At 39.7% G+C, this 25,497-nt stretch overlaps 3 protein-coding genes across 3 annotated transcripts in view; 1 reads left to right on the forward strand and 2 right to left on the reverse strand.

Annotated features, from left to right (window-relative positions):
• Positions 1-25,497, forward strand: part of LOC105231249 (uncharacterized) — a 215,760-nt gene that overhangs the window by 153,979 nt on the left and 36,284 nt on the right. The window lies entirely within an intron of this gene.
• LOC125779736 (putative gustatory receptor 22a) lies at positions 19,755-20,997 on the reverse strand. Its single transcript, XM_049461010.1, has one exon. The coding sequence runs from the start codon at positions 20,961-20,963 to the stop codon at positions 19,890-19,892; it is 1,074 nt and encodes a 357-aa protein (XP_049316967.1). The 5' UTR covers positions 20,964-20,997; the 3' UTR covers positions 19,755-19,889.
• LOC125779727 (putative gustatory receptor 22b) lies at positions 22,527-24,279 on the reverse strand. Its single transcript, XM_049461003.1, has one exon. The coding sequence runs from the start codon at positions 23,861-23,863 to the stop codon at positions 22,739-22,741; it is 1,125 nt and encodes a 374-aa protein (XP_049316960.1). The 5' UTR covers positions 23,864-24,279; the 3' UTR covers positions 22,527-22,738.

Genomic DNA, 25,497 nt, shown 5'->3' on the forward strand with positions numbered 1-25,497 from the left:
AAATAGGAGACCAGTTCGGTGCCAAGTTGACAAACCCAAACTTATTCTTGAATTCTCTTTGACTTGTCATCTTTTTACTCGCCGTGTTGCTGGTGAAATAACTTGCTCAGCACTTTCGTAGACCCTTCTTCAGCACAGCCTCCCCGCGCCTTCGCATGCTGGTGAAGGCAAGCTGTTAAAAAATTAATTCCTTTACAAAGTGACAGTTGCACATTAGCACATGTCAAACAAGCGCATCACAAAAAAATGTATTTAAATATATATAGTACATCTATATGTAAGTATGTTTATAATATCTCTATGTATATATTTTTCTAAACAACAGCCAACAACAACTTATATCCATTTTGCTGCTGCCAGCCAAAATGCTGGCCAAGAGTTTCATGCGCACAAAATTGTTTTGTACACATATACAGGGTGTTCTGGTATTAATGTTGGTGTATACTGTTGGAGTTTTGATAAGTCCTTATTGTCTCTCTTATGCGTAATTTAACGACTGTCTACATAAATTTGGTAACTTCTTCTTTACTGGGGAAGACACATTTATGCAATTATATACGAGTTAACAACAGCAGGCCAACCGTTCTTCCTTTTCGCTATTTGACGCCAGTTTGAGACACCATATGCAACCAGGACTCTTTCTATTTGGTCTATCCGTCGATCTCCCCTTTCACTTTCTCTGCTTCCACCGGCAGGTGCTGAATCAAATAATTTCACAGCTAAAGTGGCATAGCCTGCGTAGCCGCTGTCTCTTGATACGCTGAACTAAATATATCAATGTCATCGTATAACCCTCACAGCTCATCATTCCATTGACTGCGGTATTCGAAATCTACGACTTCAAAGTTATGACTGTCGATTTGATGACAGGAGATGTCTCAGCTGAAGCTTCCTCTAGTTTAGCTGTGACATCAGGCTGCCACATCTTTCACAAGGATCTCGTACTATTACAGGATGCGCTGCGTGGATGCAAAAGTAGGAATTGAGTATAGGCTGCCGAATGTATGCATTGGAATCATTGGACCGTATTTTTTCAAAGATGCTGTTGGACGCAACGTTACGGTGAATGGCGATCGCTATCGTTCGATGCTAACAAACTTTTTGTTGCCAAAAATGGAAGAACTGAACATGGTTGACATGTGGTTTCAACAAGATGGCGCTACATGCCACACAGCTCGCGATTCTATGGCCATTTTGAGGGAAAACTTCGGACAACAATTCATCTCAAGAAATGGACCCGTAAGTTGGCCACCAAGATCATGCGATTTAACGCCTTTAGACTATTTTTTGTGGGGCTACGTCAAGTCTAAAGTCTACAGAAATAAGCCAGCAACTATTCCAGCTTTGGAAGACAACATTTCCGAAGAAATTCGGGCTATTCCGGCCGAAATGCTCGAAAAAGTTGCCCAAAATTGGACTTTCCGAATGGACCACCTAAGACGCAGCCGCGGTCAACATTTAAATGAAATTATCTTCAAAAAGTAAATGTCATGAACCAATCTAACGTTTCAAATAAAGAACCGATGAGATTTTGCAAATTTTATGCGTTTTTTTTTTAAAAGAAGTTATCAAGCTCTTAAAAAATCACCCTATATTTAATATGTTGGATTATAAAATATTTCATCCAAGTTGTAGACCAGATCAACTGTAGACTATAATTCAGGTTCTTGAGCTAAAAAAATTAATTTTCTTCTGTAAAACACAAAAATAATAAATTTCTAAATATTATTAATAATATTTTATAAAGAAAATTCATCTGATATATTTACGAAACATATGGCAGCACCCGGTACTGTGCACTCCCACATACCGATAAGTTTCAAGGTCTCCTCTATGCAGCTTGGCTTGCTCTTACTTTAGCTTGCAAAGCTTCTGCTGATGTCGTTCCATTGCGCTTCTTCATATATATTTGGTTCCATGTCACTGGTGTTTTATAAAATTTGTTATTGTTTTGAATCATCATCTCGTCGACAGGAAAAAATCCTTGCAACTTTCTTCTCACTGGGCTTAAGGGTTAAGTACCTTTATCCGCTATATGTATGTATATGCTACCGATTGTCTTGGTTTATAGCTTGAGACAGCAATCATGTTCATTGTGCACCTGTTTTCCAAATATGGCTGCAAGAGACACGTTACTGCTTTCACCTGGTTTTTTCAAGGCAGTGGAGGTCTTCTTCTTCCTCTTCCTCTGCTTCCCTCGACGGGTACTGCCTCGAATACTTTCAGAGTGGAGTGTTTTCATCCATTCAGACGAGATGACCTAGCCAGCGTCACACTACATCGCTGGCAAGGATTATTATGCGTTGGATTTCGAGGCTGACATTGTTGTTGGTGTTAATACTGGTTAGAAGATAGACGATAATTTCTACGACTTCGAAGTTATGACTGTCAACAGTGACGAGAGAGCTATGTCATGAGTGCGACGACTTTCTATTTGATGACAGGAAATAGGAGAAAAATTCTTGAAGCGCCATTCACTTGAGACTCAAGCAGCTCACGACTTCCGGTTTTAGACCAAGTATACTCTGGGTAGCCAAACAAACATCAACTGTCATATAAAATCAAATTCTTTGTTATTTTTACTACTATTAGGTTGCAGGTAAAGTTAAAGTTTTGTTTATACTTTTTTATTTCAGTTTAAAGTCATTCAGTCACTGTCATCTTCGTTGCAACTGAATTTAAAACTTATTCAAACTACCAAACTCATTCATTCCAATCCATTACATTTCCAAAGTATCCAAAATGACAGCTGCTCTCCACAACGAAGTCGCTCACACAGTTCACGCTCGCTGTTGATATGCTTCTCTTTCGCACACTCACAGTAGAACCACAAAATAAACCAGTAATTGTTAATGTCTACGGTTTGACCTGGTGATTGTGTTTACCATTTGACCTCAAGCAAACCAACTTTCCAATACAATTTGCCCCATTTACAAACTGAATTATGTTTGAGAGAGCGTTGCTGGACAAGCAATGGTACTGGCACCCACACATAGAAGCTTTTTAATGCCGTCACCCAAAGCATAGTGACGCCATTGAGACACTGTACCACAAGTCAAAGACATACAGCCATACATCACCACCTACACACACACAAACACATACACATACAGACAAAAGTGCACAAATGGCATTTCGTTAGTTTTTAAGCTTTCAGCGTAACTGCCAAATGACTCAGCTCAAACAACAATGAGAACAAGCTAAATGGCGGGGAAAGTAGTAACTAACAAAGTAACAGTCATATAAAACTTGCTTTTTCGCAATGCCCAAGTAGTGGTGAACATTGTTGCATTATTTGTGCGCCTTTCTTTCATTGTTGGCTCTGTCAATATCTGACTGGGCCACACCACGAAGGACACGCTACAATGTCGAAGTGGCGCAAACCCGCCACGAAGATAAACATGAACTCAAAGCGAACTTTAATGCACAACTTGCTAAGTGAACGCACACACATACACACATACAAACACACAGCAAATACTTTTCCAGCAAATGAATTCCATTCGCCTTCCATCTATTTTCGTACGCTTTTGCATATTAACGCTGCTGCAATCGACCTTGCTCGGGCGTTCCATCGATTACAAACAAACAGCCGCTGGCTGGAGCGCCAACAATCACATAAAGGCCTTTACCACCCGCACAACGGAGCTGATGCTGCCTGCGTCGGCATTTTGTATTTTGCAGTAGCGCAACATTGGTCAGCAATGCAATGTCATCAATGTCATTTGCACAAAAGTTAGCTTCCAACTATTGCCATCAAGCAGGAGGCGCAGCAGCAGAAGAAGGCATAGCAGCAGCTGCAGTATACGGCGCAGCTGATACAAAATGTAATCTCGTGCAACGCCAACTGAGCTAGAAAAATTGAAGAAGTAAACGGTTAAACCTGGCTAGCGGCGCTTTGCGTTGTTTGAGTTCAGTAGTACGACACAACTGCACGCTCACCTACACTTGGTAAGGGAAAGTGAAAAGTGCTGTTAGCCAAGTTGTGCGACGAAAAAGTGAAGAAACCACAACAAAGTGTAGGAAAGACATGAAGATTGCCATGTCACTTTGTTGAAAAGATATTTCGTACGTTTTTTTTTTTTCAAATAAATATATTTTTTTTTTGTTTTATTTTTGCTGCTCTGGCTCTTTTGATTTCGCCTTTCATTGCACATGATCGCTGACACATTAAGTTAGTCAAAAGTGCACGCTATACGTAGCAACCGAAGTCTAAACGAAATGTGACTTTACTTTTTTGCTGCCGACGTGACTTGCTTTCCAAAGCTCGGTGGTGTTGCAATGTCAGAAACGGGCGTTAATCTGGTAGTTGTCACCATTGCTTTTTTAATTTAAGTTACCGAAATATTTATAAAATATTGTTTCGGTATTTTTACAATAATTCTGAGATATTTTCGAGAGTTCTCTTAACATCTGGACTTGAACTTCACAGCTAAACCAGATTGTTTCAGACCTGGAGATTACTTCTTTAAAAACAATGTGCCAAGATGTGTTGTTGTAGCAACGGAAGACATTGCTCACGTTCAAAATGTTTTTGTTTATCGGGTAGCTACCATAGAGCTATCTAAAATGACTACCCAAAATTACTAAAAGAGATTTTATAATTCTCAATAGGTATTAAAAGCATTCCACATTTTTGAAAAGCCCCTGACAAGTAATTTTCACAGCCATCTCTTGAAGCCAACTTTACTCTATTAAGAGATTTCTGCATTGACCGAAACAAATGGCAGTCCGATTGTGCAAGGTCAGGGTTATATGGTGGATGCATCAAAACTTTCCATCCAAGCTCTCCCAGTTTTTGACGAGTCATCAGAATGTGTGTGGTCTAACGTTGTCCTGATAAAAAACACAGCCCTTTCTGTTGATCAGTTCTGACCGTTTTTTGCGATGGCTTGCTTCAATCTCATCAGTTATTGACAGTAAAATGTAGAATCAATCGTTCGACCAGGCTGGAACAGCTCATAGTGGATGATTCCTTTCCAGTCCCACCAAACACTCAGCATAACCTTTCGAGGCGTCAATCCTGGCTTTGCCACCACCATGATCTCTTTCACACATTATTGTCGTCTCCTGTTACTACTTGCTTCGGTAATGGTTCGATTTCATTTCGTATCAGCAAAGAATCGCAGATGTTAATTCAGTTCATTAATTTTTTCACAGACAATTCATATGGTAGCCAAACATCGAGCTTCTTTTTGTAGCCAACCTTTTTTTAACAGTTCAACCCACTTTGATAATGGATGTTAAGTTCCTGAGCGATGTCATGGTTGCTTATGTGACGGTCCTGGTCAATCTTTTCCATAATTTCATCGACTTTTTCAACGATAAGTTAACCAGAGCGAGGTGCATCTTTCACAACGAAATTGCTAGAACGGCAGCAAGCGAGCTATTACTGTGCTACACGAACTGATACAGTCTCCGTAAACTTCACAACTATCATTGGTGGCTTGCGTGGCATTCTTCCCTTTTTTATACAAAAATTTCAAAATATTGCGAATTTCGTTATTATTTTTACTTAATCAACTCAATTATTGGTCGCTTATAGTGTCTTCCAAACAAAGCATTCAAGAGGCAATATACTCTTAGTGGATCGAATAGTAGAAATATAATAGTTTTAATACTTTAGAATAAAAAATTAAAAGTAACTAAAGTTTTCTATAAAAGCGGCCTTAGATTATATACCTCTACACTTCTTGCCGACTGTAGCGCAATGCATGTATGTATTTGTTTCATTTTCTCAATTCATCAATCAATTATTACTGAAAAATCGCGTTTTCGCCAAGTCATCGAATGATGCTGCACTCGCGCTTTGTGCTTTGTAATAAGAATTTCTGCACAACTTTGCTTTGCCCGAACTGATTTCACTATTAGATATTGCAATTTCGTTATGACTTTGATGGATTTCCAATCTGAGCAGCATACAAAGCAGCGTGCAATGGAGTGAGCGAACATTTTCGATTAGATTTTCTCATAGTAAATAATAGTGCTTTGCCAGCGAATGAGACACATGGTATCTGCCAATTTTTGTAAATGATTTTCACTATTACACTGTCTCTCTCTAATCCACTTTAACTTCAACACCATACTGGGGCTCTTTTGAGTTTTATTTTTTATTAACTAACAATTTTTTTTTCGTGAGTATCTTGAAAATGGTGCACATTCCCGTTTTGAACATAATATGCGGATTTGTAGATGATTTAATATTTCTTAATCATTAAAATGATAGTTTTACTCATGATTTTGCTAAAAACTCTGTTCAACATGAGAACTTCGTAAACATATGAGGCTAAATAATTCCAGTGGTGGGTGTCTCTGCTAAATCTTATAATCAAGACTTCGTATTACTTGGCTTTTGGTTAAAATTTTCATTAAGGTAATTTTATAAATGGCCTTTTTATACATGTGGCATGTGGTATACAAGAAGAGAGTCTTATTATATTGGTGAAGGCTTGTTATTATGCTTCAAAAAGAATTTGTAGCAAGTGACCGCCATGGCTGGCTCGATAATATATCAGCCGAGTATGCCAGTTTTCAACCATTTCTTGCAGGAATAGAGACCGTATATCAGTAATATCATGTCGAATATTCTCTCCAAAGGCGTGAATCGTCTCGCGCCTATCTACGGCGACAAATGGCTTCACATAATCCCACAAAAAATAGTCCAGCGGTATTAAATCGCATGATCTTGGAGGCCACGTTATAAGGCAACGAGATAAGGCACTCACCAAAAGTTTCCTTCAATATATTGGTTTTTCCATTGGCTGTATACATCACCGTTTTTTTGGGCACACCAAGCAGTGACTTTTTGAGAATCTAACAGCTTCTCAATAACGGCTTGTGCATTATCATCACTACATTTCCGACAATTTCAACCAAAAGTGAGTTTGAGCGCTGAACAAAAATTTCTGGTGAAATTCGGAATCGGTAGCCATCTGGTTTCAAGCCTTTTCACCAAACGTGCGATGCGTTTCATAGCCGTTCGGTTTCAATTCATGGAAAAATTCTTCCTCAAAATCTTCCATAAGCTCCTATTGTTATGCGCAATGGCGGATGAATTCATACAGAGTTTGCTGGAATTGCTGCCACTACTGGGCGATTATGTCGTCTGTTCATTGGATGCAACGTGGAACATTTCGCGCGAACCGAAACAGTTTTTATTAAAAATTGTGTCCGAAATTGGTGTTGCCTCATTGAAAACTCTTCGTCCAAAAAAGGCTTCCAATACATAAATATGTGGTTTCAATGGTAGGTGTCTCCGCTAAATTTAGTTTGGAAGACTTTCTATTATTTCATGCTTCTATTAAGGGTATTTTTAAACCAGTAAGGCGTTAAATACACACTACTTTCACACTAGTTATCGCTCGCTTCGGTAAAGTTTGTCTGACCAATATAAATATAGCTGTCTTAGATGCGCCAGGCGTTACAGAGTGATTTTCCGAGCGTTACACAGTAGCTAAAACTGGTCTAAATTCTGTGAAACTTGAGAGCATTGAGAAGAATGGTTATTTGACTTTAATGAGAGATTCGTATACTCTGTTCCAACGAGTTCAACTCACTAGTTTAGTTGTAGCCTTTACAATCAAATTTTTTGACAATACAGCATCGCTTACAGATATCGCAGTGCGATGGCGAATCGAACACGTCAAGTACATATCGTATATCTACCTCCGTCACATGTTGCAAGCACCAAAACTATGCACATATCGAGTATAACCCCCACATAATAACTACTTTGGGTGGCGAACCCCGCCGTATCTTAAGTTACGCGATGCGTTTCAGCTTTCAGGCTTTGTTTTAAGCTACAATCGGCTTACAGAGAACAATGCATTGCGGATTTCGCACTGATTTCACAACACAAGAAAAGATATTGCCCTTGTGCCTTAAGCTCGTCTTTAAGTTTGCGCTATTGCTGCCAATTGATATTGGCGTAATTTTATCGCTGCTGTTGTTTGTGATATCGCTGCACTTGCCCTTTGCTACAATGTGTTCTGCATTATAATTTCCGAATTGTTTCCGTTGGCTTCGGCGCTTTCAACTGCGCGCTCCTTTCAGCAGCTGTCGGCTGGCTAACAGGCAATGTGCTGGCCCCTTCGCTGGCTACACTTAAGATAAATGAATGTCGTACGTGTTGTCCTGTTGCATTGCTCAATTTCGCGATTACTTTGTTGTCACTGGCGCGATGCTTTGCTGGCCGCGGCAAGGACGGCTACTGTTACTCCTGTAGCTTCACTGCTACATGGCACTCATTACGGTTTTGTTTTCGGCGAAGAACGTACATGACTTCACATTACGTTGGTGTGTACGTATGTACGATGTAATTAAGTTAAGCAGCGGCGAAAGCGAAAAAGAAACGCCATATCCTCTCATGCATACATATTAACTTGCACATATGTATAAAAGCTTGCTGGCTTGCATGCTTGATGCTGATGATATTGCTCTCTCAATATTGTCGCTTGTTTTTCTGCTGCTTTTCCGTAACCTTCTGCATACACTTACACTTCCAGTGTTTTCTGTTTTTTGTTTTGTTTTCTGCTGCTACATTTCATTAAAATCTTGCATCAGCGTTGAGCTTTCACCGCCCGACGCCTTCACCGTTATACGCGTGCATATGCTATGAAGCTTTCGTTTCAAATGAAATTAATACAAAAATCATTTCACTCATACGTTCTGCGCACAAAGAGCTCCATTAGTGAATGAAGGAAGCAGAGAATTTAATCTATCTCCAAAGAAAGTACAGAATGTATGTGGAGCGTATGAGTGTGTTTGAAATTTTATTAAAATATGAACGGAACCTTGTAAAATTAATTAATTAATGACAAGAGGAGAGGATTTTATCAATAATTCAGTTCAGGTTTGATTTTTAATATAGAAAGTTTTGATAGTCTAACTCTGAGTTATGTTAGGTTCGGTTAGGTAAGGTTAGTCTGCTAAGCGAATGAGCTACACATAGACCAGTTTTGGTCCTTTGCGATACCAGATGGAGTTCAGTTACTAGATCCATGAGTAATTCTTTAAGATGCCTGCGCTTGACGCGAATTTTGACAGACTCTGTGGCCTCACTATCTCTATCGTTACCTCTTCCATTGTATCATACCGTAGGGACCCAGACACTTACAGTGTTGTCTTGCCAATGCGGGGCAAGTGCACCATAGAGCCTTGCTCTAGACATCTGCTGCAGTCTTCGCGATATGTCAGCCCTTTTCCGCAGGCATGTCTCGTCACTAGACAGCGACTAGTTAGTATTCTAATCGTAGGAACAGTCTCTTCTATCTAGTGTCAATATGTTGACTTTTAAAAATATACAAAGTTATTTGGAAAAAGTTATAAACCCTAAACCAAATAGTTTGTATATCTCGAGGGCATGATTTTCCCCAAGATCTTTGGTGCCGTCCGCGTGAACGATGTATACCACTTAAAATGATACTCTTCGCTCTACAGCGACATGAATATATGTAATTAAGCGCAAGGACCAACGAATACGCTAGTTAGGTCATGAAAGACGAGATTTCAGCGTAAAGTTTTTCGAGTTTGAGCCCATAGATAAACAATGGAAGCAAGGACAAGCATAAGAACCTGTCCAATCACGGATAGAGGCAACTGACGAAATTTTACGTTCTCGTCCCAGTTATGCAACTATAATAACCTCACAACGGATAAAGGCAACTGGTGAAGTTTTGTCTTCTCTTCTCACAGCGACCCACGGAGGTGGTGGTGCTAAAGAGGAAGAACCCAAAATTAGCGATCATAGTCCACACATCCTGGAACGACGTTACCATAAGCTACTTAATACCGTTCAGGTCCAAGTTATTTATGATAAGTCAATGGATATAAAGATCTTCATGTCTCGAAAAAGTGGTCGGATAAATTTACTTCTACTTTTAAGAGCAAGAGAATTCAGAAACCTTGTAAAATCGTAACTTGTCACTTAATAACTGATCGAACCATCAGAAAATGGGTAAAGCAGAATAGGAAGAATACATTATGAAATCGTAAGCTTTTAACGGGTAGAGGCGGCACAACGTCCACGACTCCCAAACATCTATTTATTCAAGAATAAATGTAAACTTCCGCTGCAACGTTCAAAATTGCATTTTTTGGCTTAAGAGGGTTAAGCATCTTGGTCAGAGTTTTGATAGTACTTTGATATAGCTATAATGGACTGAAGAGTATTAAGCTCGAGCTCACTAACCGTGCGTTAAAGGCTGGTTAAGCAATGACTAATCTCATGGCACCAAGACATATCGTGCGATAAAGCAATTATGGGTGCAGGCCACAGCGGGATCATAAAGTTGACGACCTGACTAAGAAAGGAACTCAACCATGTTATCAGTGGAAAGTAAACTCGTCGATGCTCCATTCTCCCCATCTTTTCTACTATCTTTTCTCCAGTTTTGTTTGGTTGTTTTAGAGTGATGGTGAGTCTAGGGGATCTACTTGTCGTACTACTTCTATGGAAGATGGTCCCGTCTACCTCATCTTGGTCATCTTTATTCTATGACGTTCTTTTCGTTGGAATTTTTGTTTTTGTTGCGGTGTATTAATTTTTTTCGAGGGGGTCCCCGTTTGAACCAATTGTTTTTTATGAACCCCGGGGTTATCTATGCAAACAGGGAGACCCCGCTAGGGTTAACAAAAGTCCTTAAGGGAGCTTATATTTAGACCCAGGTTCTGGAACGAAGGAGCTCCGGAGCTCGTCACAACTGAGCCTGAATGGCCAAAAAATGTGCTGAGAACAGTATTATCCTGTCTTTCGTTTCGTTAAGATGTCACTCTTACCTACTGAGATGTTAACATTCTGTCCTCACCAGCAATTTGTTAAACTAATCCGTTCCGGATTTCCAGTACACTGTAATCAGAATCTTATCGGCCTCGAATCTGTTGGACCCTTGCCCAGAGTTTGCGTCGACGTCATATACATTTGGTGCTGATCGTGATAATATTGTTCCCACGTCGCTTTGTTGCCTCCACCTCGTGGGTAGGTTCTCTATCGGTGCAAAACCGGTGCTGAGCTCAGCCTTAATATTTATTAATATTATTACTTCTTGGTGTAATTAATACATTATTTATTTGTTGTAAATATAACACAAATCCGTTAAAAGCCGCAATTTACAACTTTTTACGAAAAACGCGCAATCTCTTTAATACTCCAATTATGGCGATTTATTAGCAATTACGTCAGTCAATTTCGACTGCATTCACATTTACTTCATTATTATTAAATGCTGCAAGCTAACTGTTAAACAAAGTTAAATTAAAAACTCAAGTCCTCCGTGGGGCATTAAATTAACGCACGCAGCGACAGATATCTCGCCAAACAAAGGCCAACTCAACAGTCAACGAACTTAATAACCAAACAATACGCTTCACAACACCCCGTGCGGCATATAAATTCCGTTCGTCTGTGTATATGTGTATACATGTGCCAACACATAAACAGTCAGTCAGCGTGAACGTATGTATGCTGCCACATTGTATGTCTGCCAACTGAACTTTTTCCTTTCCTGCCGGGGCACACACCTGCCTGCTGCTGCTGGCGCTTTGTGGTAGCATACAATCAGGCGCCTGATGCATTGTGCGACTGTCGGTCACAACAACGCAACTTTGATGACATCCCGTCGGGCGACAATTGTGCACTTTGAGCTCCAGCACGACAACAACCGAATCCGATGCGCTCTGAACCCAGAAAAACATGCACAACGCCACTTACACATACTCATACACATGCATATGTTCGCATTAGAGTCGAGTTTTGGTTTATGCGCCATGTTGCTGATTACTATAGTTAGTAGCAGAAACTAGTTACACTATCATTGCGCTACGTGCTGTGCACGCCAGCGGAAGGCTTTTGATTTACAAGGACATGCATTGAGATCGCCTGCCTGCGCTGCATTTATGCGCCTGCTGCTGGCTTAAAGTTTACACAGACGCTTTGCGCGCTGAATGCCGCTGTTGATATATGTTTGGTTCGTGCATACTATAACGGTACTCCTAGCGTGTGTTATCATATTTAATTTTTGTGTTATTATGCCGTTAACTTCCTTTGCTTCTTGGGTACGGCCAGCAGCTCTCTCTCTTTCTCTGCTTTGGTGTCTATCTGTTGTATAGCTCACCCTAACCGTTATTTATCCGTTGCACTTAACAACTTAACGAAGCGTAAAATCGTCAGTTTATAAACTCCCATTCGTCTTTTTCTTTTCGTTTTTTGTTTCTAGTTTTTACTCCCGCAGCATATTGTAGAAAGTAAAATAGTTTTGTACGCACTAACAGTGGCTTGAAATAGCTTCAACGGAGAGATTTAGACCTATCGAGAGTTATCGACCTCCAGATATTGGGCATGAAAAGCTAATGTTTCGATACAACCATTAAAGTCTGATCGTGTGTCGGAGTGTGAGATTAAGTTAGGTTAGGTCGTAGGGCTGATCCTCTCAACAAAGGTGCCGCAGGATTCTACAGCTATGAACGGTAGTCTTTTTGTGATTCCCGAAACTCCTAGATATCCTGATCCATATTTAAGAATTTCGGAAACACAATTCATTATCATTATAGATCGTCGAAGTGCTTTGAGTATATCAAAGATTTAGGTGGCTAATATCAATCCTATCAACTTCGAAAGTTTAGCGTACTAAAGGGTGATTTTTTAAGAGCTTGATAACTTTTTTTTACGCATAAACGCATAAAATTTGCAAAATCTCATCGGTTCTTTATTTGAAACGTTAGATTGGTTCATGACATTTACTTTTTGAAGATAATTTCATTTAAATGTTGACCGCGGCTGCGTCTTAGGTGGTCCATTCGGAAAGTCCAATTTTGGGCAACTTTTTCGAGCATTTCGGCCGGAATAGCCCGAATTTCTTCGGAAATGTTGTCTTCCAAAGCTGGAATAGTTGCTGGCTTATTTCTGTAGACTTTAGACTTGACGTAGCCCCACAAAAAATAGTCTAAAGGCGTTAAATCGCATGATCTTGGTGGCCAACTTACGGGTCCATTTCTTGAGATGAATTGTTGTCCGAAGTTTTCCCTCAAAATGGCCATAGAATCGCGAGCTGTGTGGCATGTAGCGCCATCTTGTTGAAACCACATGTCAACCAAGTTCAGTTCTTCCATTTTTGGCAACAAAAAGTTTGTTCGTTTGTTTCATCGAACGATAGCGATCGCCATTCACCGTAACGTTGCGTCCAACAGCATCTTTGAAAAAATACGGTCCAATGATTCCACCAGCGTACAAACCACACCAAACAGTGCATTTTTCGGGATGCATGGGCAGTTCTTGAACGGCTTCTGGTTGCTCTTCACCCCAAATGCGGCAATTTTGCTTATTTACGTAGCCATTCAACCAGAAATGAGCCTCATCGCTGAACAAAATTTGTCGATAACAAAGCGCGAAACACATTTCGAACCGAACACTGATTTTGGTAATAAAATTCAATGATTTGCAAGCGTTGCTCGTTAGTAAGTCTATTCATGATGAAATGTCAAAGCATACTGAGCATCTTTCTCTTTGACACCATGTCTGAAATCCCACGTGATCTGTCAAATACTAATGCATGAAAATCCTAACCTCAAAAAAATCACCCGTTATTTTTAGCCTTAGTCTGTCAAAATCTGTACAGTTCAGAAGACAGTGTCTGGTTGATTCCAATTCGCCTTTTTCCATTAAGCTTTAACATCCGAGTGTGCTATATACATGTCACGCCTATATTCCGTAGATATATCGTTGTTAAAAGTATACTAAATGTCAAGCAAGTAAAGCTATAAACAGCAGGGTCCTGAGAAAACTCAAATTACGTCGAAGCTTAGTTTTCAAACAGCGCCATCTGTTGTAGCTTACAAAGACAAAGAAAGACAAAAAAAAGGTCCAACAATTTTTTCCACCAACGGTAGAAATTGACCCATATTCCTTCCAACTCTTTCACATAAAATATAATACGATATAATATTTCAATTTATCGATGTGGCATCTAAAACTATTGCAATTAGTTCATAACTGGTCCTAACTCCTGAATGAAAATATTGTCTTCCATGACAACTTTCTTCAAAAGGACTTTGAGTAGTTAACTTGAGGAGTATTAAACATAATTTCTGAGGCTTCCACAATTTTCCAGAGAGTTCAGGTCTACTGAAACTTAGTTCTATCTTACTTATTTTACTATTTTTATAAAGTTTAGTTTCAATACAGCGCCATCTGTTGTAGCTTACAAAAATACTGAAAAATATCGAAAAACGCTAGCAATTTTCTTTCTCAAACTGAAGAATCGGTACATGTTTATTGTCATTCTCGTGCTTGAAAGCTCTTATAATTGATTCAAAACTAAGCCCAACACCCAAATATAAATATTGTTTTCTGTGAAAACTTTCTTCAAAAAGGCTTTGAGTAGTTAACTTCAGGAGTATTAAGCATAACTTCTGAGGCTCTCTTTTCAAGAGTTCTGCCAAGACTTATCCTAACTTACATATTTCATCCATTTGTATAAGTTTTAGTTTCAATACAGTTGTAGCTTACAGTAGATATTGAAAGATATTGAAAAAGCGAGGAATTTTCTTTCATGAACTGAAGCAGTCGGTACAAGTTTCTTCTGAATATTATATTATGTATAAAATATAATATCTCAAAAAGCATCTAAAATACTTGCAATTGGTCCAAGAACCAAATGAAAATATTAGTTTCCATAACACCTTTCTTCATAACGACTTTGAGCAGACAACATCTTGAATATTAAACATAAGTTCTGTGCTTTCCACAACTATCCAGACAAACTAAGCTACTGTTCGGCCAAAACCTAACCCTACCTTACTTATTTTTTATATTTTCATAAAGTTTGTAATTCCGCTCGACCACTGCGCGCATTCACTGCAATTTTACTCGCGCCAACAGTTGGAGCTCCGCTCAATTTTTCAGCCAATGCTTTTGCTTTGCTCTTGCTTTTGTTAATCACACCGCATGCAAATTTACAATTTATTTACTCACTATATATTATCCGAGCTTGAAGATTATATTTTGTGTCTATCTGCATCCCTTTCACTGTTCCCTTTCGTGCGTTCTTAAGTCCACACTAAGCAATGCTTTCAACTGGCGTTCTCCAGGCGGGGCGACGCAACCACGCCACCGATTAGCGCCGACTGCATTGCTGCAGCTCGACATTTGCTCGCTCCCTGTGGCTACTGCTTTGTATCAAATACAAACATATATAGTTAGTATCGTGCTTTATGTAAATAAATTGTTGCCGCGCTTCGCTTACATGGCATATATCTCATTAAATTATCTTTATTGCTTCGTTTTATTTAAGCTTTTAATTTCGCTCATCTGCGGTAAGTGCGTAAGGGTGGGGTTGAAATTTAGCTAAAGGCTTCATTCGCCGAGGAGCAAATGCTGAAGGTTTAATATTGCAGAATTAACAGTAAGTCGTTAAGTTGAATGTTTTAAGCGGATGCGATAAGTGCTTAAAAAATGGACCGTGACTTTGAAAGCGTTCGCTTGCATTTCGCTTCGTTTTTTTCCATCGGAAAAGAGAGTGTAATTAAAGTGATTTAGGTGGAAAACATCTTGGGGGTTAAGCACTTTGAAAGCTTTGAGTGACCTTGTTTATACATTTTCTTATATTTAATTAGACTTATCAAAAATATACGAATAATAATGCCAAAGAAGGACGGGACCAACAATAAGTGGGGGAAATTTGTTAGTATTTAATCAACTTCTTGCAAGAGATTGCAATATCGGTTGACGGTTTGTTACGAATAGAGCATTGGCATGGGCTTCGAAAGCATGTTGTTGTTGTTGTAGCGGCAGATTTCTGCCGAGTTGACAGTCCTTGGCCGAATGAAAATCCGGGTCCGTTCCGGTTACGTAGACCCGACTGTCGTGGGAACGGCTTCGTAAGCATCGTAGATTTCGGTAGAACTTAAGCTATCGAAACTGCAAGGACTTGCCTGCGTCTGTACATCAGTTGCAAAGCGTAAGTGCCCAACCGCAACAGTAGGGGTCATGCTGGAACTCTCACCGCTCCATCTAGTAATCAAATATACAGCTATACAAACAATGCTTGAAATGAGAGCGGAAGGATTTGGCAGAGGAAAGATAATCTCGTCTCAGCAAATGAAGGCCTTAAGTGCTGAAACACCATTGACTGTTCCCTCAAAGTACAGTATTACCAAGAAGGGTAAACTTTACAAAGAAGTTGAAAGGTACCCTCGGCAGTAAGGCTGAATGGAATGACTTCACGCTTGACCAACTGGGCACATCGACTGCTCAAAAACGGCGGAAGGAATTGATGCAGATGTCGCAGGACAGCGTACTAAACTTTCCACACCTATGGGACGTTTTCTAAGGATTTTTCAAGTAGAATTATTTGCTATAAGTGGGCGTGTACACATAAACCTTCAACGCAGCAATCCTATTTAAAGTGTTGCCATACTCAGCGATAGTCAAGCGGAACTTAAAGCGATCTCTGCTTACGTTATTACATCGCAATTGTTGCGGGAGTGCATAGAATGGCGGAATATGTTATCAGTCTGCAACCAAGTATACCATATCTACATACGTGCCAGGTCACAGAGTATAGCCGGTAATAAGCTGGCTGACGAACTTGCCCACTCTACAGCTGCTATTAGAGTAGAAGGACCGTAACCCTGCATTGCGATTGATTCTCATAGCATCAAGGAGCCTCTATGCCAAGAGAAAAGGTAAATAAGGAAAAGTATTGGTTATACCTCACAGGGTGCTTACAACCTCACTAGTTTTAAAAATTTAATCAACCTCCAGAGAGATAAATTTCGACTACTAATTGTATGGGCACGGCAAACTTTAGAAGCTCCTATAGCTTCTTGTCCAAACTGCTGGTTCTCCTACAAGGAGCCTAAAACTCACGAGCACCCGATCTAGACTGGTTAGAAAAATATTAGTAAGTAACCAGTAATTGCGGACACATATTGTATTAACTATAAAGCGTCGCGGAGTTATTTTAATGGATTTTTACTTTATTGCAAATAAGTAAGCAAAAAAATATGCTGTCAGCTTTCTAGCTCAAATTCCATTTCGTGATATAGTCATACAATACAACTTTAATTTTTATCATTTTTTTATATTTCATCTTCCTATATAATCGTTCCACTGCTTTTATTTACTTTGCATATTAGTTTGGTAGGCTTCTACTGAAATCAGACAACTGACGTTGACCTGTTGCTTTTCTGGCTGCCTGTTGAACTAGGGCTTCATGACAGTTCAAAACTTCAACACAAGTTCATTGTACTGTGTACCTAACACGACTTCATACCTACGGTTCAAAAGAGCAGACCAGCACATTGTTTGTCGAAAACTAATGTCAATAAACTTTTGTTGCAGAAATATTCCATCAGGCTTCAACTTGTTCGAAAAAAAAATAAAAACAAAATTTATTTTGTGTGCTCTTTTACAGGAAAAGAGAATTTAGAAACAAAAAACTATCTGTATTTCAATCCTGTCATGAATTTAAATTTAAATGAAGTGATTCAATTGATCGTTACTTTAACCCACCTAAAAATTTGCTATACAGGAATTATTCTAAAGGGTGATTTTTTAAGAGCTTGATAACTTTTTTTAAAAAAAAACGCATAAAATTTGCAAAATCTCATCGGTTCTTTATTTGAAACGTTAGATTGGTTCATGACATTTACTTTTTGAAGATAATTTCATTTAAATGTTGACCGCGGCTGCGTCTTAGGTGGTCCATTCGGAAAGTCCAATTTTGGGCAACTTTTTCGAGCATTTCGGCCGGAATAGCCCGAATTTCTTCGGAAATGTTGTCTTCCAAAGCTGGAATAGTTGCTGGCTTATTTCTGTAGACTTTAGACTTGACGTAGCCCCACAAAAAATAGTCTAAAGGCGTTAAATCGCATGATCTTGGTGGCCAACTTACGGGTCCATTTCTTGAGATGAATTGTTGTCCGAAGTTTTCCCTCAAAATGGCCATAGAATCGCGAGCTGTGTGGCATGTAGCGCCATCTTGTTGAAACCACATGTCAACCAAGTTCAGTTCTTCCATTTTTGGCAACAAAAAGTTTGTTAGCATCGAACGATACGGTCCAATGATTCCACCAGCGTACAAACCACACCAAACAGTGCATTTTTCGGGATGCATGGGTAGTTCTTGAACGGCTTCTGGTTGCTCTTCACCCCAAATGCGGCAATTTTGCTTATTTACGTAGCCATTCAACCAGAAATGAGCCTCATCGCTGAACAAAATTTGTCCGAAAAAAAAAAAAAACCGAACACTGATTTTGGTAATAAAATTCAATGATTTGCAAGCGTTGCTCGTTAGTAAGTCTATTCATGATGAAATGTCAAAGCATACTGAGCATCTTTCTCTTTGACACCATGTCTGAAATCCCACGTGATCTGTCAAATACTAATGCATGAAAATCCTAACCTCAAAAAAATCACCCGTTATAAAGCTTTAGGAGCGGTTAAACGAGGCTAGTAAATGCTCAGCTGACACCTTTTTCGTTCAATGTAACTTAAAAATCAGTCCTCTTCAACAATAATTCAAAGAACTGGCTTTAAAAGAGACCAAAGAAGTACAAATCAATAAACCAGTCCACGTTTAGGGCTGTAAAATCCAGAATCCAACGGAAATGAGATATAAAATATTCAACATTAAATGAAATATAATTTATGGGCTATCTGAGATCTGGAGAAGAAAGGGGATAAGCTTGATTGCCTTTTTAAGGATAAAAAATGACTTATCTCGATTTACGGCAAAACTACGAGCACTATAGAGAAATGAAAAATACGGCAATATTTTCGATTATAAACACATCTATAACTTTGGCACATAGACTATTTCCACAAGGCCTTAAAATTTATTTCAAAAATTCAAATAACCAGCGAGCATTCTTTTGAAATCTGAGAACATAAAATAGTCGCTGAGTGCCAGATCTGGAGAACACGGTGGAACGAAAACACTTCAAGGCTAATTCGTGGATGAAAACTCGGGTTTATTAAACATAAACATCTCGAAACACTGCTCAGAATCATCAACTCGCCGTTGTTTTTGGTCAAAAGTGAGCTAGCGTAGCAGCCATTTTGCACAGAGCTTTCTCATACCCAAATATACGTGGATACGTTCAGTTACTATATATAGAGTACCCGCTATCTTCACTTTACGGTCATCCAAAAACATTTAGCAGAGTTTTTTGATGTTTTCATCGGCAAGAACCTTTTTTGAGCGTTGACTGCGTTTCTTCGTTGACATCTCTCCTTATTGATTTTACAAAAACTATATACATTGGTATGGTAAGTTTACTCAGAAAATGCCAAACAAGACCTCACTAAACAACTACAACCTGCCGTCTCTAAAACCTCGTCGGATATCATTGCAAAGATATCGTACAAAAATATATTTATACGATCCGTAATAAATTTTTAGAAATGCCAAAACTTAGTTTTCAATTATCGATTAAAGATTTATTGACTTTCTCGATATAATCGTCTTACTAGAAGTAGTTAGACTCCTCATAATGAGGCACATTTACACGCACGCTGGAAAAGAAGGCACTCGAGAAACCAAAAACGATTTTTTAATGAATTGATAAAATTAATTCCACAGAAAACACACTTCTTCTTTACTAACTTAGACACCACTTACGCAGTTATAGCCGAATCACACACTTCCAAAATAAAAAAAAAAAACAATTCTTCATTTCGAAATTAAAAATCACGCACGGCTCACAAATTATTATAATTAATTTGAACTAAATAAATCACATATAAGATGGCAGTCAACAACACTTTCAAGCCATTTGAAAAGTTCAGATCCAGCAGGCCACATAAACGGAATTGCGGTGAACTCGTTGCGCACACCAAAGCGAAAGTCTCCAGCTGCAAATCGAAAAAAATGTTTAGCAAATAATTACTACAATTACTCCCAACAATAACTAACCTCTCTCGCCAAGGCAGCATCCATATGCTCGCGATTATTAAAATACCGCTGCAACTCCACCAGCTGGGCAGCCGTGCCCAGAGCCAACTCACAAACAGCAATGGTCAGCCAGAAGTCGAGCGTATTTATGATAAGCACATACCAACAGTACATCATATTCAGCGCATTCTCGCTGGAACGCCAGACGAAGAGCAGTACGATTATTGTCATCACATTGAGCGACGCAACGCCGCAGATGCAGAGCAGCATTAGCTTGCCATAAATGCGGCCGTATTGTTGACACAAGCGCAATATGCGTATATATACGCCGGTGATTTCGTTGATTTCCAACTGTGAACTGCGGCAACCTGTGCTGGCAGCTATTATTTTGATGCGCTGCTTCATTATCCAAATATAACGGTAAGTGGCCAAGATGAACATGTAAAAATGGAAAACCACCAGAGAGATGACATTAACCAAGATCATTGCGATTGTATGCACTACTGCGACAGCGAAACTCATGCCTGGAATCAGCACCAAAACCACGTAAATGTATGAAATGTTCCTCAAAACCATTGCCAGACTTTTCAGAATCATATAGTTTGCGTATGTGACACAGGTTGTGGCTAAACGTTTGTGTCGTGCGAAATAGGTGCGTTCGAACGTTGCAAACTCCTTGATTATGCCCAACACGGACGCGTACTCACTCCAGTTGGTCCACATAATCACAAACAAGGCACTTATATTTACCGCTATGATGAACTGACTAAGCAGTTGGACCAGCGTCCAATAATATATACGCTCCAAATTCACCAGCTTCTCTTTCGGCCATGCATACAGCGCCAAACAAATCAATATGACATCAACGCAAATGCAATATATCCGGCAGTATTTCGAAGACACAATCCGCCGACGTAGTCTATCGTAGCCATAAGGATATATGCCGAGTGCAATGGAAGCGAAAATTGTAGCAGTTATAATTAGCTCAGTTACGACGCCACGCCAGCGCAACCGCATGACTGCCTGCCCGAGTGTCGAATATTGTTTAGTGTGAAAAATATTGTCGACCTTCATTGTAAGGTGCCTCGTGTGCGTGGTGTTATCAAAAATCGACAAGTTTGACATATTACTATTACACCTTTCGTTCGCATGACAAATTTCAATTAAATATTGTATATCGATGTAAACTACATACTTTATTGGCGCAGAGTGTTTACATGTATTTCAATTTAAAAATTTTCAGCTAAAACGCTGGCACTTCTATCAATAACTGCGGTCAAGAAACCAAGCGTTTTACATAAAGATCGCAATCGATATAATGGTGGAGGCCTAGCCTTCACACTGCACAATACTGTGCAATATCGTCTTATCGATGATGCTATCGACCGCAGGGAAACTAACCTCGAATGTCAGGGTATATAGGCGACTTTACCGCGCACTACAATCTATGGCATTCCTGCCTGTCAAATGATCGTAGAGGGATGGTGCTGGCAGAGTAGATTGACGATTCGACATTCTGCACTATGAATGATGAAGCCTCAACCGCAAGTATGGACTCCCGTAATAGCTCGCCCGATATTACCATTGCTAGTGGTGGTCTGATAAATAACATAATCTGACGAAATATGCTAACTTTCGGATCAGATCATTTGCGTTTAATTATCTCGATCGAGAGACCTACCGACTTCAAAGAATTTACCGAGAACGCCTTCACCGCTTTACCCATTCCTATGGGCGTAATCGTTGCGGAACGTCAATTCCGCAAGGTGATCGCAGCAGCTACCGTTCGCTTCATTCCAGTCGGAATAATAGCGGAACTCCGCACTAATTTCGAAGCCGAAACAGCTGTTTCAACTAACGAGCGCGCCTCCTTACGCCATGCCGATAGATCTCAAACTGGAGAGGGATCTCAACTTGGAGATTCCGCAAATGGTAAACCAATATAAGCGCACTCAATGAATAGAGCACTTGAAGTCCTGTACCCACTCCGCCGGTGTGAGTAAGCTTCGGACTACTGTCAAGGCTCTGACTAATCCGAAGTTAGAGATCCGATGACTGAATTGAAACTCAATACCTCTTCAGACACGAAGAAGTGCGCGTGCTATTTTAGCTGGCAATTTCCACTGCACCCTTCGGTAGACAAAGCCAAACGGCGGCTGCGCAAAATGTTAAAAACTGCACACCACTTACTTCCACCGATGAGGAGTTTCAGAGTGTCATCAACAAGGTAAAATCGTCGAAATTCATTGGCCCTGATGGAAGTAACAAGCAACTTAGCTGCATATTTGGAATGAATCAAACAGATCACCAGGTCATTTAGCTCGCCCTGGTAAAACAATTTCGGTCTGTCATAGTCTTCCAATTCACAACTGGACTGGACTTGCCATTGGGTTCAGGCCCACCAACATCTTCCGAACTTGAAATGTCTTCCAAGGTAGCAGGGCCTTAGGCACTGGTATTTCGATTCCATGAAGAATAGGATGAATAGCAAATTGCAGACTTGGTTTTGAAATTGAATGGTTACGTTTTGCTATTCGAAAATTTCCAACACATCGTTTGCAGAGTTACAGGGTGCGCAAACTTTATGCTGATCTGATCTCCAAGTTTCAAAGTTGAAGAAGTTAAGTCGAGCTTGCTCTTACAGCACTTCTTCTCCGGAAGTAAATTACTGACTTCAAATATTAGTTTGTAAAGAAATAACTGCACAATTGTGCTTTCAAACTTTTAATCATCAAACTCATAACCATACTAACTTTAAAAAAATAATACATAGTCCGTTTGCACCAAATAAATTATATGCAAAACAATGCCGAGCAAAACGCCTAGACCTTTCGAATAATCCAAATCTATTAGGCCACACACACGAAATACTGGCTTTCTACTAACACGCAAGAGCGCCAAAACTTCAAGCTGAAAATTAAAGAACAAAATTCAGAGCATAGAAATATGTGATTGGAGCAAAAATGTACCTCACGCTCCGACTTGTCATCCAAATGCATGCACTCGTTAAAGGACCTCAGCAGCTGCGAGAAGTCATATGCGGCATTCAAAGTCAACTCACAAGCGGCGATAATCAGCCAAAACTCCACCGTATGTATGACAACGAGAAAAAAAATATACAAAGAATACCGCGTATGAATAGCGCTCTCATACAACACGAGCAACAAAAACGCTTTGGAGATATTATCGCCCACAATGGCGCTTATGTAGAGGAAAACGTGTTTGCCATAAATACTATTGCTTCGCTTGGATAGTCGCTGTAAACGCAAGTAGACGCCCGCAATTTCACCGATTTCGCGCCACAAATTATCGACATTTCGCCGATGCATGCCACAACTGGCCAAATGCTTCAAACGCTGCTGCAGTGTCCAAATGTTGCGGTAAATGACCAATACGACCGTGTAAAATTGCAATACAGCCAACTCCAACACATTAGCCAGAGTGGCAATGATCAGCACATCTATTCTATTGCTCGTGAGCGCTTTGTATACATAAACAGTTAAAATGTTATTCAAGAGCAACAGAAATGCCCGGCATGCAAGATAATTGTGAAACGGCGCACAATTGTCCCATAAATATTTATGCTTTTCAAAATATGAGCTCTCCATGGTCTCAAATTCATTGAACATATCCAGCACAGCGTCGTATTCCTTCCAGTTGGTCCACAGTATCACAATGAGGATGTTCAAATTACCCGCATCCAATAGTTGAAGAACTACCGTCATTAGCGACCAGTCGCTTTTCCTATTTATACCCATTTTGCTGTACCATATACGTAGCGCCAACACAATTAGAACCACATCTATGAGGGTACTGTAGGCGAAATAGTAGTTCTTTGTTACAAAGCGTCTGCGTCTCGCGTTGTAGCCATAAGGCAGTATGCCAAAAATAATTGATAACCGAACTGTCGCGTTTACAATCAAACGGGAGAGACCGACACGAAACCGTGACCACATGATCACTCTAAGTGGCATACAAAAACACTTTTGTTGGTGGTGACAACATTATTTTTCAATTATTTGCATTATACGTATTTTTTTTTTTTTTTTGCAGCCTTCGTTGACAATATTTATTATTTGATTTGAAGGATAGCACATATCGATAACGGCAGTAGACAGTTTTGACATATGACATATGAAAAGTCGTAATTAACTATATTGAATAGCCAGCAGCTGAAGGGCTTAATACATACGAGGTGTGTTCAAAAAGTATCGCGAATTTTGTGTTTTTTCAAAAATTATTTATTTATTCATGAATATCTATTTTGTCCCCTTCAAAGTAATCCCCATGAGATATTATACACTTGTGCCAACGGTTTTTCCAATCTTCGAAGCACTTCAAAAATTCATTTTTTTTATCTTCTTCAGCTGCTCCTTCGATGCCGTCTTTATCTCGTCAATAGAAGCGTAACGTCATCCTTTCATGGGCCTCTTAAGTTTAAGGAACAAGAAAAAGTCACAGGGGGCCAGATCTGGGGAATACGGTGGCTGCGCCATCATTAGTGTGTTGTTTTTGGCCAAAAAGTAGCGCACAAGCAACGATGTGTGAGCAGGGGCGTTTTCGTGGTGCAAAAGCCAATTTTTGTTCTTCCACAAATCCGAGTGTTTCTGGCGGATTGCTTCGCGCAAATTGCGCATAACTCGCAGGTAATATTCCTTATTGACCGTTCTTCCCTGTGGCAAGAACTCATGATGCACCACGCCCCTGCAATCGAAGAAAACTGTCAGTTACGATTCGCGATACTTTTTGAACACACCTCGTATGTTTGTGTGTGTGTGTGTGGTAGACTGATAGGCAAAGTGAGCATATATTTTTTGCATATATGCCTACCTCTCATATAACGGTATTTTTTGTCAAACGCATAAAAACTTTAATAATAAAGTTACTAGCAAAGTACACGTTTAGTTGATGTACAGTGTGCGCCATCTAAACGTTGATCTGTTTCGTGGTTCCCTACTTAAAAAAATACATAGAAACTTCAAATCTAATTGGTAATGAGTTTGTTGTTATGCAAAAGAGCATTGTTTGGCATTTTTTTTTTTTTTTTGTAGATTGTCTCCTTCAAATGTTAGCCGCTACTACGTCTCAGATGGTCCATCCGTTGAGTCCAAATTTCTATGACTCGTTCGAGCATTTTAACAGGGAACTCGCGAATGACACGAGTGATGTTTTTTCCCAAGGCCGAATACAAACGGGATTTTCCGCTTAGATATTAGACTTTACATATCCCCTGAGGAAAAAGTCTAACGGTTTGATATCACACGATGGTGGTTTATCGACCAGCCCAAATCGTGAAATTATCTGCGTTTTCTCTCAATTAATCCACTGATTGATGCAATTTGTGGAAAGTGCCGCCGTTTTATTGAAACCAGATGTCGTCGAGATCACAAGCTTCAATTTCAGACATCAAATAGATGGTTATCAAGGCCTGATAGTGGTCACCGTTGACGAGTAAATTCTCACCGCCCTCATTTTTGAAGAAATATGAACCGAAGATCTGGCTCGAAAACGTCGGATATTCTTGAAAGGTCGAGCGAATTCAGTTCTTGCACTACACTTGGGGGCTACAATCGACTCTCCACAGTCTTTGTGTAAGCTCTTAGCTACG

The sequence above is a fragment of the Bactrocera dorsalis genome, chromosome 1 (genome assembly GCF_023373825.1).
Source record: "Bactrocera dorsalis isolate Fly_Bdor chromosome 1, ASM2337382v1, whole genome shotgun sequence".
In the NCBI taxonomy this organism is placed as follows: Eukaryota; Metazoa; Arthropoda; class Insecta; order Diptera; family Tephritidae; genus Bactrocera; species Bactrocera dorsalis.